Genomic DNA, 16,943 nt, shown 5'->3' on the forward strand with positions numbered 1-16,943 from the left:
ATGCAGATCCAGTCACGACTGCAATTCCTACTTATTAAATTTTTCAGAAATTTGGTTTAACAATACATTAAAATATTATTTGTTCCAAAAAATATGGCCTCAAATATCATAAAATAGCTAGAAAGAGTTATAAGTATAAGGATATACAAGATAATATGTTTGGTGAAATTATATACCGTTTTATTGCACAGGTAACCCTTTTCTACACAACTTAATTTTCATAATAAAACATTCTTTTAAAGATATTAGCTATGATTTGTAGATCTGCTTCTGAACTAAAATGAACAAATAAACAAGACCACAGACGTGTCAGTTGAGAACGAACCCTTCATGGTGCTTGAGGATTACGGTTTCCTTCCTGAGCTCTGCTCTCCATTAAACACAAGAGCAAAACAAGGACTGCCACTGCACTGCCATCTCCATTTCCCCTGGAGGTCTTTAAGGGGAGTCCTTGGATCAGTGAACACCTTGAAAACTGTGAACTTCAGCCTCATCAAATCAACGAAGATTATGCAAGACCCGTCAGTCTTCTCCAGGGATCAGATCTATTTCAAAACAAGGCTGCAGCTGAAAAGAAATTCTTCCAGGCACCAGTGGATTAATCTTACCATTTCTCCATTGAGATAAATGAAAGAAGAAACAATGCCAGTGAACACTATTCTTTTAGTGGGCTCAAAAACCAAACACTCTAGAGTGCAAAAGCCAAAATTTATAAACAGCAGGAAGTATGCTGGGGCCTTCAAAAATAAAATAAATTCCCTGCTTATTTTGGCCCAGTCCTCATACTCCTTTCAGACTCAAATCCAGATCGTCACACGTAACAAATATTTCCTTGTGGATTAATCTCAGGAGATTCATCCATCACCCTGTTCCTCCTGGGCTACCTGATAGGCTGGAATGTGCTAAGAGAATGGAAATTAATGTCTAAATTAACCCCAAACAAATTTAACTGAGAAGGAAAACAACCCCATAATAATGACATCTAGTATTTTCAAAGCCCCAAATAAATAATTTGTTCATGGTTACCTGTTACAAATGGCACAGAAAGGATTCTTTTACTGAGTGGGCTGGCCTCAAACACACCTCCAACTTAAGTTTGTATAAGTCTCAGAGGACCCTGGATTCCCAATTGTTCTCTCAAATTGGAGAAGAACAAAATGAACAGAGAAAGCAGCAATGTATTAATCAGCCAAAAAGAGTCAGCACTGTGCTAGGTGCTTTTTATTTGATATTTCACTCAGTACTCATATCAACTCTGTGATGTAGTATGAGAGTACTTCAGAAAGTTCATAGAACTTGTATTACTGCTATCTCAATTTTGCAAAAAAAGAAAGAATATACAATTGTTTCAACATCACACAGCCATTCCATGTTAGCCTGCATGTCTGACTTAAAGTCCACTCAATTTTCAATAATTATCCTTTATCCTCCATCTATAATACGAGGATAATTGCAAAACAATCTCGCCTTTATAAATAATAATAATAATAAATATTAAGCCTGCAGAACTTGATTTAATGGGCTTACTTTCTCCAAACTTGGACAATTTATGATAATGATTAAGCAAAATCATTTTCAAAACTGTAAATGGTATGAAATAAAATTCAAATGTAAAATAGATATTCATAATTTAAATTCTCTATCTCAAAATTGTAAAGTCAAGAAGAAAAAGGACTTTCATATTTATATCTATTTTGAGGACACTAACACATATCATACGGTTTGTAGACTTGAATGCGAGACATGGTCAGCAACTATAATTACTTTTTACACCAAGTACCTTTTTAACATTGGCCTTGAAAATGGCAGAATATCAATATGCAATGTGATTGCACATCTTTTAGGCAATACCACCATGTCACATTTGCATAGGTTTATTAAATTATACCTTCTTTATTGTTTTGTTTTTTAATAAGCATAAAAGAAAATTTTCTGCTTATTTGTTAAGCACATAAATCACTTACCATGACTGAGAATTTTCCTCCCTTGATGTCTTAGTGGCTAACATTCTCAATATAAGTAATTTCAATTAACTTCAGTTTTACAAGTTTAATTTCTTGCCAAAGCTTATGGCTGAAAACATTTGGTAGTTTTGAGTGTCTTGGGTAAAATTTCCAAATCAAGTCTTTTTTTAATAATCTTTTTCTTAGAAAATTTCATCTTTCCATTACTAAATCAATTACTTTGTAAACTGCTCACCTAAACTGGCATAACAAAGCACAGGTAGTAGAACATAACCATGTCCCATGGCAGGCCAGGGGACAGTGGCAAGCCGCCTGACATGTCCCCGTGCCCGTGGAGTGAAACCCAACAAGCTCCTAATCCAACAGTTACTCCTGAAACCTTTCCACTAGCTAAAAATCACACATCTCACTCATTTTTGCTTATTTTACTCATTTTAGAATTTTTCTTCAATTCTCACACTTTTCCAAATATATATATATATTTTTTTCTCTGGAGTGCTTAAATAACTTGATCGAAGCAGGCTGAGTTAACGTAACTACACTCTGAAGGGCAAGGTGCACAGGCTGGAAAGCTTCCCTTCAAGGAGGAATTAATTTTCTCCTAAAACTACCAGATGTTACCTCTTCTCTAAATATTTTGCAATAACTAAGATATCTAGGCCAATTGGACGGTAATACAATGTATGGCTTCACAAGGTTAGCCATCTCAGATAATGCTAGCTTTAAGTAGCGGGTCAAGTCCTGGTCCTTACCTGATGAAGAGGGGGCACTCAAGTCCCCAGAACCTGTCTCCTCATCGCTAAGGTGTGCCTGAGAGTGTCTGCCCATTGGGACCGCGTGAGGTTGCTGTGCAAAGGGACCGTTAACATTTATGTCAAGCACTATAAATCACAAAGTGCTCCGTATATTTGGCTACTACTATAGTTCTACAACCTCTCAAGGGTCAAGGTCCTTGGAAATCAAAGAAGGAAGATGCATGTAGTCAGATTTACCAATTCTTCATTTTCAAATTCCGGGTTACATTGTGTTGCTTCTTCTGTCACTGGTTTCTGAACAATGTTTCTACAGACGAGCCAGATGGTCAGACTAGCAAAGAACATCCCAATATCAGGTACAAACACTCTGATCCCATTGCCAGCATCCGCTCCCTTTAAGCTATGGAGGAAAAAAAAGGAGGGAGGAAATTTAGTTGTTCTCATATTCTACGGTTAAGCCATCTTCTAGTATATTTCAGCCTTCTTAATTTTTTAAAATAAAAGATACTCAGTTTCTGTCTTAGTAGACTTTATAAGACCTCACAGTCTTATGAAATCTACTAAGATTGGGGAAGATGTCAGCATCTCACTAAAGCTGCAGAAGTATTATGAAGAACTCTCACTGCCAAAACATGCTAACAAACTCTATTGTTGTTAAATAAACCACATGTCCAGTACAAATGCAGTTGTTTGCAATCTAGCTGAAGCAGTTAAAAACTAGACCTATTCTAGCAGCTAAAAGATATTTCACTTCTGACACAAATCTGAAGGAAAAGTGGAGAAAATGTTAAAGTGATCCTTGAATCTAGGACCTCCTCATTATTTTATATACTTGGTTGATCGTGTCTTCCACACTGTTCCACGAAAGGTGGATCTAGTCGGTTTCTTCTTTTATCTTAGAGAAGTCACACTAAACTTAGAATGAGATTTGGATTCAAGTCTGAGGCTAACACTTAGTAGCTGCGTTCCACTGGAGGACTCCTCGCAGTCATTTCTCCTTCCTGGATGCCAAACCATAACACTATTTGCCTTCCTATCTCATTTGAGGGAAATTAGATAAGAGGTCATGATGTTAGAAAAAAAAAAAGATGAATACATATGTATGAAATAACACACATGCAAGTTCTTTGTAAAGTATGAAACACATATTTTCCACTCCTACGTTTTGAGAACAGCGTCATCCATTGACATTCAGAGAATTGTCATATTTATACAGCATTTGTCATTGTAACTGAGGTCTTGAAACAAATACGGTACAGCAGGCAGCAATAGTCAAAGAATGAAGCAGAGAGGAAAGGGCACCAGCTGAAAGAAGAGGAGGGGCCTGCCTGGAAAGGTCACATGGACACTGTCTGTGATGCTGGGTCCAGGGGCAATGAAAATGGGGGTGAGAGGCAGTATGTGGAGTCGCCAGCGTGTCACCTCAGCTGAAATGTCCTCCGGCTGAGCCCGCTCTGCTGGGAGCAAGAGACCACAGAGCTTAATAACCATTTCTCACACCATTCAGCATGTGACACAGTCTAGTCACATCCCTCACAGCAGTGCCAGACAATTGCCCAGGGTGCCACCACCATCGGAGTTGTTGTAACCGTGTGGTACTACAACCACAGTGTTTATTACTATTATTCAAAGCCACCTGAGGAGTGATTCCTGGCATGTTCTCTGCTCGCCCATATCATAAGGAATAAACTCTGACAAGAAAAAGCTAATGAAATGACTAGGTGATGTGAAGGAAAAGTTATACAGGCTTAGGTTTACGAAATGAGTTTAGAGTAGGGAAGATACAGACAGGGGAGTCCAGGGTCTGTGCTCGTACTGAAGCTTATGGAGAAGATGAGATCACCGTCTTCTCCAGAAAAATTAAGAGTGGAATGTGAAAAGAGGGGTAAGTCTTTGAAGAAATGTTTATTACAGAAAAAACTTGTTTGGGGGACAGGAAGCAAAAGATAGGGATATATATCACGTAAAAATACGCACACATATATATTCATGTGCACTCTATGTGATTATGCACTGTATTTATTTACATCATATATATTATATATTTTGGTAAAAACACTTAAAAAATAATAAATAGCAAGACCCCCATCACCTGAAAATAAGCACTGTTAACATAAAAGTTATTAATAATATCTACCACTTACACAACACTTACTTTGTGCAAAGAGCTTTGCACATATTACTTAATCCTACCAACCATCACATAGACTTAGGCATTATTATCCCTCTTTTACATATGAAAAAACTAAGACTTCAAAAGGCAAACTGACTTCCCAAAAGTCACACACAGAGAGAATAAAATTAGACTTCAGTCCTTTCAAGTATAAATTTATGCTCTCAACCACTACATTCTCATGTATGTAACCACATGGGCTTCCCTTCCAATCTCTGTTCTATGCTTAGAGGTGCACACTTATAGTTAACAAAACTAATCTCGTATTGTTTTGAAAGTGATTTATTCATTTGACATATCATTAACATTTTCACAGCTCATTGCTGATTTTCATACATCATCACGCTCATGGCCAGATAGTACTTATTTAACTAGTCTCTACTGTTGCACATAGAATGTTTCCACTTATTTGTTACTATAATACACACAAAAGTTAAAACTTAATTAAATAAAGAGCCTTCTAATCTAGGATCTTCTAGGAATCAATCTTCAGACAAGTCTAATTTGCTTTTAACAACATGACCTGGCATGAAAATGAGGTTGGACATGTGGAGAGGAGTGAAGTCATGAAGGATAACTGATACCATTTAAAAGAGTCTGAATTTTGTCAAAAAACATGACCTGGAAGGGCAACTGCCCTGTGAAAACCTCATTTTTAGAAATGGCTCTAAACTCTTACCCCATGAATAAAACAAACACGATTGTGTCAGAGGTTTTTCAAAAATGGCAAATTCCTTTCATTTGGGGTAAGAGTAAGAAAATTCAATTAAGAGAGCTTCATCCAAACTTCCTTTATAATAATGAAATCCAATGATTGATTTTATCATAGAAGAATACACACATATTGTGTACATTTAAAGTATGTCTAACATGACCAAACAGAGTAAATAAGAATACCATGAGAATGAGAAGGAATTGGGGATAAATGAAACAGAGCAGAGAACAAAGGCCAGGCTTGGGTAGTGGTTCCTGCATGGGGATGAGGTTAGGAGAGTAGGCTGCTACCACACAGATGGATTTTTGGCAATAGACCACTAGAGCTCTTTCATGGAAAACAAGTTGACTGTGGCATTTTATGAAAAGCACCAACCAAGCAGAGTTGAGGGGAGTCTTAAAGGAAAGGTAACAAGAGCTCCAGCGGTGGCCTCAGTGGCTTTGTACACCACAACAGAGAGACTCAGAAAGCCAGAACCTTCTGCCCTTCCCACCTGTGGATTACTTTAAGCTCCCAATTTGCAAACAGACCCTCTGAGGCAACAGGCTCAGCTTTGTGCTTCTTGGTCCCACAAGAGACATTTCTTACCACATGTATATTAAGTGAATAAATGCACGTAGTTTGCAAAAGCTGTGCTCTACCTGCTGTACCCACTGTGATAGAATTCAGCTACTAGATCCAGAATTGGGCTGCAAGCCCTATTTAGAATAGAGTCATTCAGCCATAGAGGTGCTAACCTACTAACTACTACTCTTGGCTCACTGAGTTAACAAAGCAGTGCATTTATAATACTGACATGGCAGAAACAATGAGACTTTTGAAGAATATAAAGAAGAGTATGTACAATAAGTAGGTCATAGTCTGACTGATACGTTATTTGGAGACCATCTTATCAATAAAATTTTCTTCCTCATTGTTTAGACCAGTTTTTATGAAAGTACATTCATCAGAATGCTAGTGCTCAAAACTGCTGTGCGTTAAAACAAAACGAGATGAAAGGAAAAAAAAAAAACAACCCAACAGTCATTGGTCAAATAAGTGTTAGAAACTCACAAGGCATATTATTATACTAAAAGACTTGAGAAGTTCTGTAGTAAAACAACTAATTTGAATTTATTTAAGCCTCTGTTTTCCAAATTTATTTGACTACAAAACCATTTCTTAAAAATTTTACTTGACACCTATTACATTCTACAGAGCCAGTGTTCATGGAACAGGTTTTGGGAAATGCTCACTGGTCTATATTCTTGATTAAAATGATTGGATAATTTGGAAAGTATACACATGTATTCCCTGTGCATCTAGTTTTCAATAGGCCTCTAATAGTTCTAGAAGTCAGCTGCATTCCATTCTCTCATCTAATCGCCCAAATACCCATCCATTCACTCATTAAAATTATTCAGTCATTGAAATTATGGAGCTGGAGGAGAATTAGAAATAGTTTAGTCCATTTCCTTATCTTAGGAATTATTTTAAACAATTGGCTGATGTTGTCGACCAGTACCCTGAGGGGAGACGGTGGGAAATGAAGAAAAACACGATTTATTTTATGGGGTCAGGAGGACCTTGCAGGCTGCTAACCTGTAAGGCATCTTAGTTTATTTTAGGTTCCTTTTTTAAGCCAGTAAAAATAACAAATCATATTGATTAAATCAATTATATCTGCTACCAAGCTATTTATAGAATGAAACATTTTCAGCTGCCACAGTGCTTGAAGATTCATAGCTAACTACTTATCAACAAAATAAGAACCTAAGTTTCTCATTTACAAAGCTTTCAGGGTCCTACGTTCAATAAAAGATCAGACCTCAAAGGGAGGGAGAAGGGGGAAGTAGGCAAAAGGGATGCCAGCCTTGCTGGCTTCCCTAGAATAGCAAGGACTTTGTCAACTTGCTTATTCAGTACCCCACAGGCTGAAGTACACAATTAGGGTCAGAGCCTGACAACAAACTCCAACTTTTTAACTTCTCACTTTTCCTGTCAAGCTGTCTTCTGAGCACAGTAGACACTCACTGACTGCACTGTGCCCCTACCTCGCCTGCTCCACCTGATGTAACAGGCACCCAGCACTGCACGAAAAATGCCCTGTCAGGGGTGACCACTGACCTCCCAGCTCCAAGGCCCGAATGACTTCTTCTAATTCTATCCTATTCCACCTCTATATGCTGCATTTGACAAGCAACATCACCCCCTTCTGCTCTCCAATCTCCTCTCCCTTGGTTTTCTTACATTTTTTGTCTAATTCTCTACCTACCTATGAATATCCCTGAAAATTCATTTTGCTGGGAGGTCCCACTAAGGAATTCTGAGTTGGGTTGTACCCACCAGAATCTTTTCTACTTCCGTCTTAAATGAGAATGAGTCTCCAGAGTTCTGTTCACTTATTTTTCTTCTAACTATATATATTCAACCAGATAATATATCCATGTCCAAGGCTCCAATTGGCTCTACTGATGACCTGCAAATCTGCAGACGCAGTTTACACTTGTGCCCAAGAAACACTGTGGATATCCATTTTCCCACTAGATATATTCACTTCAGCGTTTCATAGCTTTTAAAAATTAAATGTTATATTAATTCCCAAATCTGCTCTACAAAATCTACTCGTATTTTCCTACTGACTTTGAAAAATGGTGCTGTCATCACACCACCCTCCTGTCTGTTTCAACTCTACGTCCTGGGTACTAGCACTGCAGGTGGTACAGTGTGGACCATCAGTAAGGCGGGCTGAATGCAGGAAGCTCCAGGACATGCAGTTGCCTCTCCAAACTTTTACTCTTTACTTCCTATCACAGTACTTTGTGCAAAGCACTGTTGAAGAATTAGATGAGATACCTACCACAAAAGCTCTGCCATTTAGTTCAGGGAAGATAAAACACAAACACTAAGGGAAGGAGAAAACATTACTGCTGTTTGGGGAATGACCTGGAGAGCAGAGGGAGTTATTGAATAAAGTCTCAGTTATTTTCACAGGCATATTTAATTGTCAATATAGGAAATTATAAATCATTAAACGTGTATTTGATTCTATTAAATAAATATGTTGGAGAAAACATATTTCAAAAACATTTCAAAAACAAGAGATGTTAAGTGTATTTAATGAACAGTAACTGTCTCAATTTGGCAGAAATTCTTATTCGTTAATTTAAATAATTTATTAAACATTTACTTTTTGTCAGGCACTATCTCTAAGCACGGAGTATTGGTTGCGGAGGTATATAAAGAAGAAAAAGATAGAAAAATAGTTTAAGGTCAGGCTGTATTAAGCTTAAATTTTTTGCAAAGAATTCACATAACCAGAACTATGGAAGGATTTGGAGCAAAGGAGGAACATAACAAAGGAACTGGGGCCATAGGAGACAGAGTGATTTAGTGGAGGTGGTGTTTCCATGGTGAGTGTGAGGTACGGTTCAGACGTTCAGGTGCAGAGGTGACAGTTCAAACTGCAGGACACATGAAATCTGTGCCTGGAGAGAAGCGGTGGCTGCATGGGGAGATGTGAAAGTTTTCTTCACACATGTGTTGGCTAAAGTCAAGAGAGTAAATTAGATTATCCAGGTACGGTGCTACCATAGAGTAAATATACACTTATAGCTCTCTAAACTAATTATAAGTGTACATTACAGGGCCTTTACCAATAAATTAAATTTTATTTCAAGTAAACTCTGTATTTAGAATCAGGCTAACCAGGTTTTGCATAGAAGTCCTGTTTTAGTAAATCGAGGAGATCAAAGGGTCCATTTTCCCATAAAATGTTAACTTAAATTGTGCTGTCTTCCAGGCACATGACAAATTTTCAAACATAAAAGCACATACGAAACCACTTCAAACATCATGTTCTCTTAAATGGGCAAATATTTCCTTTCCAACCTTGTTATAGTCACAGTGATCTTATTTGTTCAGACAGTGATTATACCTCTCGAGAGGGACTTGAGGAAGCTGGGAATTAAGAATCACCTACATAGCCAAAAAGAGGAGAACGGACAGATCAAATTATGGCATATCCATAAAAAAAAAAAATACTATAAAGCAGTATGTGAGCGCAAGAGCATGTGTGATGTAGATCTGCATCTATGAAACCGGACATATCTCACAAACACATTGGTAAGCAAACCAAAAAAAAAAAAAAAAGGTGAAAATGTGCAAAATACAGATTGCTTAGGGATTCATGCATAAAGAACTAGATGAAAATTAGAAACACCAATTTTGGGGCAGGGGAAAGGGTTACAATCAATTATATTGGTAATGTTCAAGTTCTTAAGCTTGTTGAAAGGTGGTTGGAAAATACAAAGGTGCATCTTAAATACTTCATATTAGTTTTAAAAGTTGGAACAGTCATACTGCTGAGAATCCTTGTGCAGAACATATTGAAAGATATTAAAGTCAATTACCTCGACTGGGAAAGACAATAAGTGATTGATACACTGAAGGCTATGATTGTGTTTGGTCTGACTAACTCATTAATCAAACTCAATTGCTATTTTCCTATCAAAATCAAGAAAAGAAACAAAACAGGTAGTATTCATGGGCAAACCACTTTTTTTCTCTAAGCTTCATTTTGTCACCTTACAAAATGACTTCTCAGAGTCTTCTCAACTCTAAACTTTCATTTTCTGACTATGAAAATCCAAAATAAGCAGGCAGTGAAATTTAGAAAGGACCAGGAAAGAAAAATAAATGTTGGAGTTTCAGGTATTCAGGTAAAAATACAACCACCTTCACGTTGTACATAGTTTTCTGGTGCTTCTGAAGTTCACATCCTGAGAGTTAGTCTACTTTTGTTTTTCTTAAACTTAAAACTTAAGACTATCTGATTCAGGTGCCATTAGTCACTCGGCTTTAATCATTTTAAGAGCAGATAAAAAAAAGTGAATGTATATCTAGTAATAAAAATTTAAAACATATAGGACCCCTGATTTCAACTGCTTCCCACGTTTCTTAAATATATATACATGTACGCACACACGGACTTGTGAGATATATATATATATACATGGAGGTGTGATGATATTGTGAAATACATATTTGGTCTTTGTCCCAGTTGCCTGGAAAAAACTCCTAAAATCCTGGAATCTTCAAAGCGATGTGATGTGTCTTTCTGTATGCTAATGAGTTGACTGATGGCTGGCAGCCCCTTCAGGACGGGGGCTCGTCACAGGAAAGTCCAACACAGGATTAGAAGGTTGGGACTTTCAGCTCCATGGGAGGAAAGAGAGGCTTCAGGTTAGTTGGTCACCAGTAGCCAATGATGTAGTCAATCACGCCTGTGTAATGAAGTCTCTGTAAAACTCCTACAGGACGAGGCTGGAGAACATTTGGATAGTTGATCAGCAGGAGGGTGGCATGCCTGGAGAGGCCATGTGAGCTCCACACCCCCTCCCTTGTTCCTCACCCTGAGTCTCTTCATCTGGCCACACAGTCCAGCCAGTGAGCTGCCAGGCTCGTTGGAGGTGGGGTTAACAAGGACATTAACAATTAGAAATCTCCATCCTTCAGCCACACTGGCAATGAAAACGTGTTATCATGTTCTCTCCTGCTTGAATTAAAGTACTGAATAGCTTGAGAAAAATAAGGTAATATTAATTTTGCTAAAAAGAAAATAAGGTAAACAGTGAGTAGCTGCAACAGAGTAGCACGTTTATCCTCCTTGTAAACACTGGATCAGGAAAAAGCAAGAAGCTTTGTATGTCACTACTTACTAGAAGATAACAAGGAATAAAATGAACAGTATGAACTTTGGACTCAACGACCTCAAATTGAACCCCAATCCTGCTAACTTAATTAAATAAATATGTGTGTCTGTCATGTCACAGACATTTTGCCAGGCCCTAAGCAGATGGTGCTGAGAAAGACACTGTGTTTTTGCACAGGACTTCATATCGTAGGACAGGCTGAAATGGAAAGCCCAGCAAAAAATCAGTAATGTATACCTCTACTAGTGGAGGAGGAGATAGAGACGGTTCCGTCAGTTGCTGAAGTCTGAGATGGGCTTTGCAAGTGTCTGAAACAGCATGGTGTGTCTGGAGAATTATAAGCAAATTGATTTGTAGTGATATAAAACACGAGAATGAACGGTAGGGGGTAGGGTTGAAAGGTACCAGGGTCTGGGTCAGCCTTGAATGTTATGTTAAGGCATTTGGAGAGGTCTTGGTGAACATTTATAAGCCACTTACTTGTTATGTGAACAGAGGGCAAGTTATTTAACTTCTTGGTGTCCTAAATTACAAAATGAAGAATATAATGCATCTCTCATAGGGGTGCAAGAATAAACCGAGATACTTATTATGCCCCTAAAGATAGAAGAATTTTGGGTGAGTGGCAGAAGCTGGACTTGGGACTGAGTGGGCAGGGCAGTGGGCTGGGATTAAGCATGAGCCAGTGCTTCTTCCTATTTAGGTCAAGTACGTGAGCTCAGAAGCAGGAAGAAAACAAAATGTTAAGTCCAAAGAATGCAAAGGAAAATAACTCCAGGATATGAAGAAAAACCCCAAGCAAGAGAGAATGTGTCAATAGAATAAGCAGTTTAGGAGATTGATAAAATGATCAAATCTCACACACATACATACACACACTCTCTCTAAATGTGTTAAGTCAAGCAGGCAGAAGCTCAACCCAAGTACAGGAAGTATGTACTGACGGTGTTTTGCGCATCTGTGTAAGAAAATTCAAGACAAGATATCTCTGGTTTCCTTTTTTACCCACTTCAGTGTGCTTCCCTCAAATAAGGACCTCTCCTACGTTACCAACCATACAGTCTTCCCAATCAGTAAATCAACACTGAAACACCACTACCACCCAATACAACACTGCCATCCAGTATGTTACCGTCCGATGCACAGACTCCATTTATATCTCACTAAATGTGCTCCCAATATCTTGTGCTCCTCTGTGCCTAGGATCCTGTCCAGGAGCATGTGTTGCATTTCATTTTCACGTTTCATCAGTCCCATTGGATCTGGGAAAATTCCTCAGTCTTTGTCTTTCATGCCCTTGACATTCTGAATGAATAGTCTTGCATTATGCAGGATGACCCTCAATCTGGCTCATGCGTTCTTTCAAAAAATACACAGAAGCAATGCTGTGCTCTTCTCAGTGCAACACATCGGGGGGCCCACAATTCCAACCCATTCCACCTCGATGGCTTGGTTAAGTCAGTGTGTGCGTGCCAGTTTTCTCTGAAGTCACCAGTTTTCCATTTGTATTTTATTTAAGTTTTGTGGGGAGATATTCCAAAATTACATCAATATCCAATTCCTTATCAAACCTCCACCCACAAACCTTAGCAGTCATTAACAACTCCTGCCTGTATCAGCTGCCATTATGATGGCTGAGAAGCGGTGATTAGCTATGTCCACATATTAATTGGTGTTCCGCTGCAAGTAAGCACTTCCCTTTATCTCCAACTAATCAATTATTTAGCTAACTGCTATCAGTGTGAATCTATGAATTCCTGTTGTACTAGACGGGTCATATTTTGAAACTATTCTTATCTCATTTAATGCTGAAATTGCCCCTGAGCGTAAGAGCTCCTTCAAGCTGGCTCCTGGGACACATTCCTATCACTCATCGAGCATTGTCCTACTTTCTGACACAGTAAAATTTTCAGGCCCACCTTCCACTTTCTCTGTTCCCAGCCTTCTACTCCCAGGGTCCCATTTTTCCCCAGAGCCCTGTTTTCTTTCGGTGGATCTTGGTATTCCAAACTGAACACTTGGAGTGAGCATTGTTGCTGGGGTCTTATTGCTTCTGGACCCTTTCACTTGACAGAGGTAGGAAACAGATATTTATTTATATTTCCATACGCACAAATGTTCACTTATAACTATTTCCATATCTTTCTGTGTATATGCATTTTTAAGACCCAGGTGTTCGTTCTGATATTTTCAATTTAACACCTCAGTATGCTTTCTAGCTCTGTCTTCCATGTTTATAAATCTTTGCTCCTATAGTGAGAAACTGTTTCCTGTAATATTTATTAGTTATATGCCCAATCAATTATTTGATTATTCTAACTACTTTGCAAGCCACCCTGGCCACCTTATCCCCCAGGCACAAATAAGGACCCTCTCTTACATTACTATCATACAATCTTCCCACATAAAGATTGCAATCTGCCACATGGAGACACTTCCTCATCCTGAGCATACTTCCATTGACACCTCCACGGCCACCTCCCCAACACCCGGCCTCCTCAGGCACCTGGCCTGCTGCCGCAGCCAACACTTCAGGTGCCACTTCATCCCCTGACGTGTGCACTTTGTGGACACCAATATCTAAATGCTTGATGGGAAAGGGAAGGAAAGAAAAAATGGGAAGGCCAGGAAAGAGGAGAAGGCACTTCCCTGACTCCTGGCAATCAGAAGGCTGAGAGGAGATGGTGGAGATGGGAGGACACGTGCAGTCAGCCAGGTGTGCACAGGAGCACAGGTGCTTCCATCACCTGCACTGTTCTAGGCTCCACATCCAACTTTTCATTCTGCCTCAACTTCTATCAGTTTTCCCCCCATTCTGTAACTCGTCTGTTGGATGAAGTACCACTGAGAAGATGCTCAAAGACAAGGAAAACAGCAGCAAGTGAATCAGAACCACTTGTCTATTCAATAGAAGTGACAGTGTTTTAATGAGGTTAGATTAAGCTGGTTTGACCCCTCTAAAGTATGAAATGTGACTGTAATGTCTTTATTGCAGATTTGAGAAATTCATCATGAGTGTTCACACTATGTTTTTGGAAGGTGACGGTTAAAGGTGCATAGAATAATAATCTGCATTTTAGAGTAATCTCCCAGGAGCTTGGGTGTGCTGAATCAACTTGGTCAAGCTGGAGGCTGTTCCCAGAATCCCACCCTTGCATGGTCTGAATTAGAAATGGCAGGAGACACCTGCGTGCAATGTGGAAGGTGCAATGGAAGCAGGACCACTGTTTCTGAAGCTTTTTGCACAGTTGGATGCAGTGACAGACTAGCAAAGAGGTGTCAGGTAGTTTTCCTTATCCTCATTCTCCTCCTTTAGAGCAGCTCAGGGACCATAGCAGTCCCAGGCCCCCCAGGCGATTGACTAGCGACCCATAGAAGTGGTACCCACACAAGGGAAAGAGCTTCCTGAGGACCTTGCCAGGAGCTCCCCATGTAATAGAAAAGTGTAACTTTAACCTACACTATTTGCCTGTATAACTTTAACCTGCACAAACTGTAATAGAAAAGTATAACTTTAACCTGCACAAATTGTTCCTGTAAGCACTTACTAAAAATGGGGAAACATATCTAAAGGTATTTTAAGTGAAGCAGCCTTTAAGAAGTCAGGCAGAGGTCAAGGCAGCCAGAGCCAGTCCCAAGAACTAACCAGCCCTCTTATCTTCAGGACACCTGGCAGAGCCCAGGGAAGATTGAAAAAATGTGCCTGTCCCTTATTGGGGTGCTAGCCTGTTGAGCCAGACCATAAATCTTAAGGCGCTTCAGCTAATTAACAGCTGACCCTGTCATGAAAGCCTCTGTCCAAGGGAAGTGTATAAAAACTCTAATATCAAAGAGCTCTGCGCGGCTTTGCCGAAAGGCAAAGCGCCCCAGCTAGCTGGAAAATAAAATACCTCTTGCTTGATTGCAGCGTCTCTCGTCTTGTGGTCTTTGTGAAGTGAGCCACCCCTGACGTGTGGGACTTGTGCTTAGTGCACGGGTCTTACACCCATTGGGTCCCACCTCAACTGCTGGCCGTGCCTGACTTCTCAGTTGACAGGTTAGTCCCTGTAAAGCTACGTGACTACACAAATCGTCAGGGCTGAGGCAATAGCTATGCTAATTGTATGGTTAGGGCCATTCATAACTAAAGCCAAAACGTTTCATTAATTTAGTTATACTAAGTTTCCATTTGTATTGTCAGGGCTAGGGCTCATTCAAACCCGTTGTACAGACTGGGTCACAAACTCCTCACATGCTAGGCTGGGTCACCAGACCCCTCACATGCAGGTCCATGCTAGGCAATTGGGAAAGATCCCAGGAGCCACTGGCAGACGACACTCAGTCTCAGTCTCAGAGCTCAGTCCTCAGCAGTAGCAACAGCAGTTTACAGCAGCAGCAGCGGCAGAAGCAGCAGCGGTGGTGTCCTCCTGGGGCATCCAGGGGCACTGGCAGCAATGGCTTGTAGCAACAGTCTCCAGCAGCAGTAGCGGCCTCCCTGGGGGCATCCCACGGGCAGTGTGTGTGGGGGGGGAGCACCATGGATCAGAGCCACTTGTCCTTTATATTTAAGTCCATAACCCAGGGCACCTGGTTGCATATACACAATTACATTAGACAACAGCCAAAGAACACCTGGGCGCACGTCCATATTTACATGAAATGCTCGGCAAGATTCTGAACATCCGAGGGGTCCATTTTCCTTCACTTTCTCTACAGTCTCCATCCTTCCTTTAGAACCTCCACTACCCCAGCACTGCCTGCAATTGTGTGCAGCTGATTCCTGGAATAAATTATTTACCTATAGTAGAGTGAATGTGCTCACCCCCACCCCCAAACCCTGACAGACTCACATGGTAATTCTTTAATTGGTTTGCAAAACTCTTTAAAATTATTGCAAAATGGGAAGCCAGTAAAATCTTCTCTGTCTAAACTACAGTCTACACTATGGAGGTTGGAAATTTACTCTAGTTTAGTGGAGGACAGTCTTGGGGTCTCCATTTGCTTCATCTGAAGTATGAGGAGTATGAATCCAATCCATGGCACACATTTTTGAGACAGAGCAGCTCTCATTTGTCAATGTGGTTGAGTCTGAAAATGCCATAAAGTATTAGCATTTTTGCAGGGAATGGCTCACAGTAAACACCTAAAACATAAACTCCTAATTGCTTTCTAGTTTACTGTGCATCCTGCTTGGCCTCACCCTCCAGTCCAGTGTTTTTGCAAATGCAGGTCATAGCGATTTAGTTTATTATAAATTTAAATTTTATAAAAAGCAGACTTTTTCTTTTTTTTTTTTTGAGGTATAGTAGAATAAATATATATATGTATATATAACAGAGTGCAGTGCATGTGGTAAGAGTAACTATTGTTTTGTTTTATTGAAACTCTGAAACTATGTTTATGTTGTACTGGATCATGACATAAAGTGCATTTCTTAGTATGGTCACAGTAAAAAAAAGTTTAAAAACTATTTTGCAGCAAAACTGTTATATCAAAAAGGACAGTTGTGTAGGGCCAGATGAAGATAATAGAAATCCTTTATCCAGATCTCTTAGAGTCTGACATACATTTCCAGACTAAGAAAGGCACATGGTTGGTGTGTGGTGTAACAGTTGAAGCAGGCTCCAGGGCGGTGGCCTCGTCACACACTGACATGAAGACAAC

General features: G+C 39.7%; 1 protein-coding gene across 3 annotated transcripts in view; it reads right to left on the reverse strand.

Annotated features, from left to right (window-relative positions):
• The window catches only part of PIEZO2 (piezo type mechanosensitive ion channel component 2), a 435,460-nt gene that overhangs the window by 161,075 nt on the left and 257,442 nt on the right, over positions 1-16,943 (reverse strand). For all 3 annotated transcript variants that reach the window (XM_063077175.1, XM_063077173.1, XM_063077172.1), the window contains exon 5: positions 2,957-3,119. In XM_063077175.1, coding sequence (XP_062933245.1) covers positions 2,957-3,119 — 163 coding nt within the window. The remainder of the gene's footprint in view (positions 1-2,956; positions 3,120-16,943) is intronic.

The sequence above is a fragment of the Cynocephalus volans genome, chromosome 13 (genome assembly GCF_027409185.1).
Source record: "Cynocephalus volans isolate mCynVol1 chromosome 13, mCynVol1.pri, whole genome shotgun sequence".
Lineage (NCBI taxonomy): Eukaryota > Metazoa > Chordata > Mammalia > Dermoptera > Cynocephalidae > Cynocephalus > Cynocephalus volans.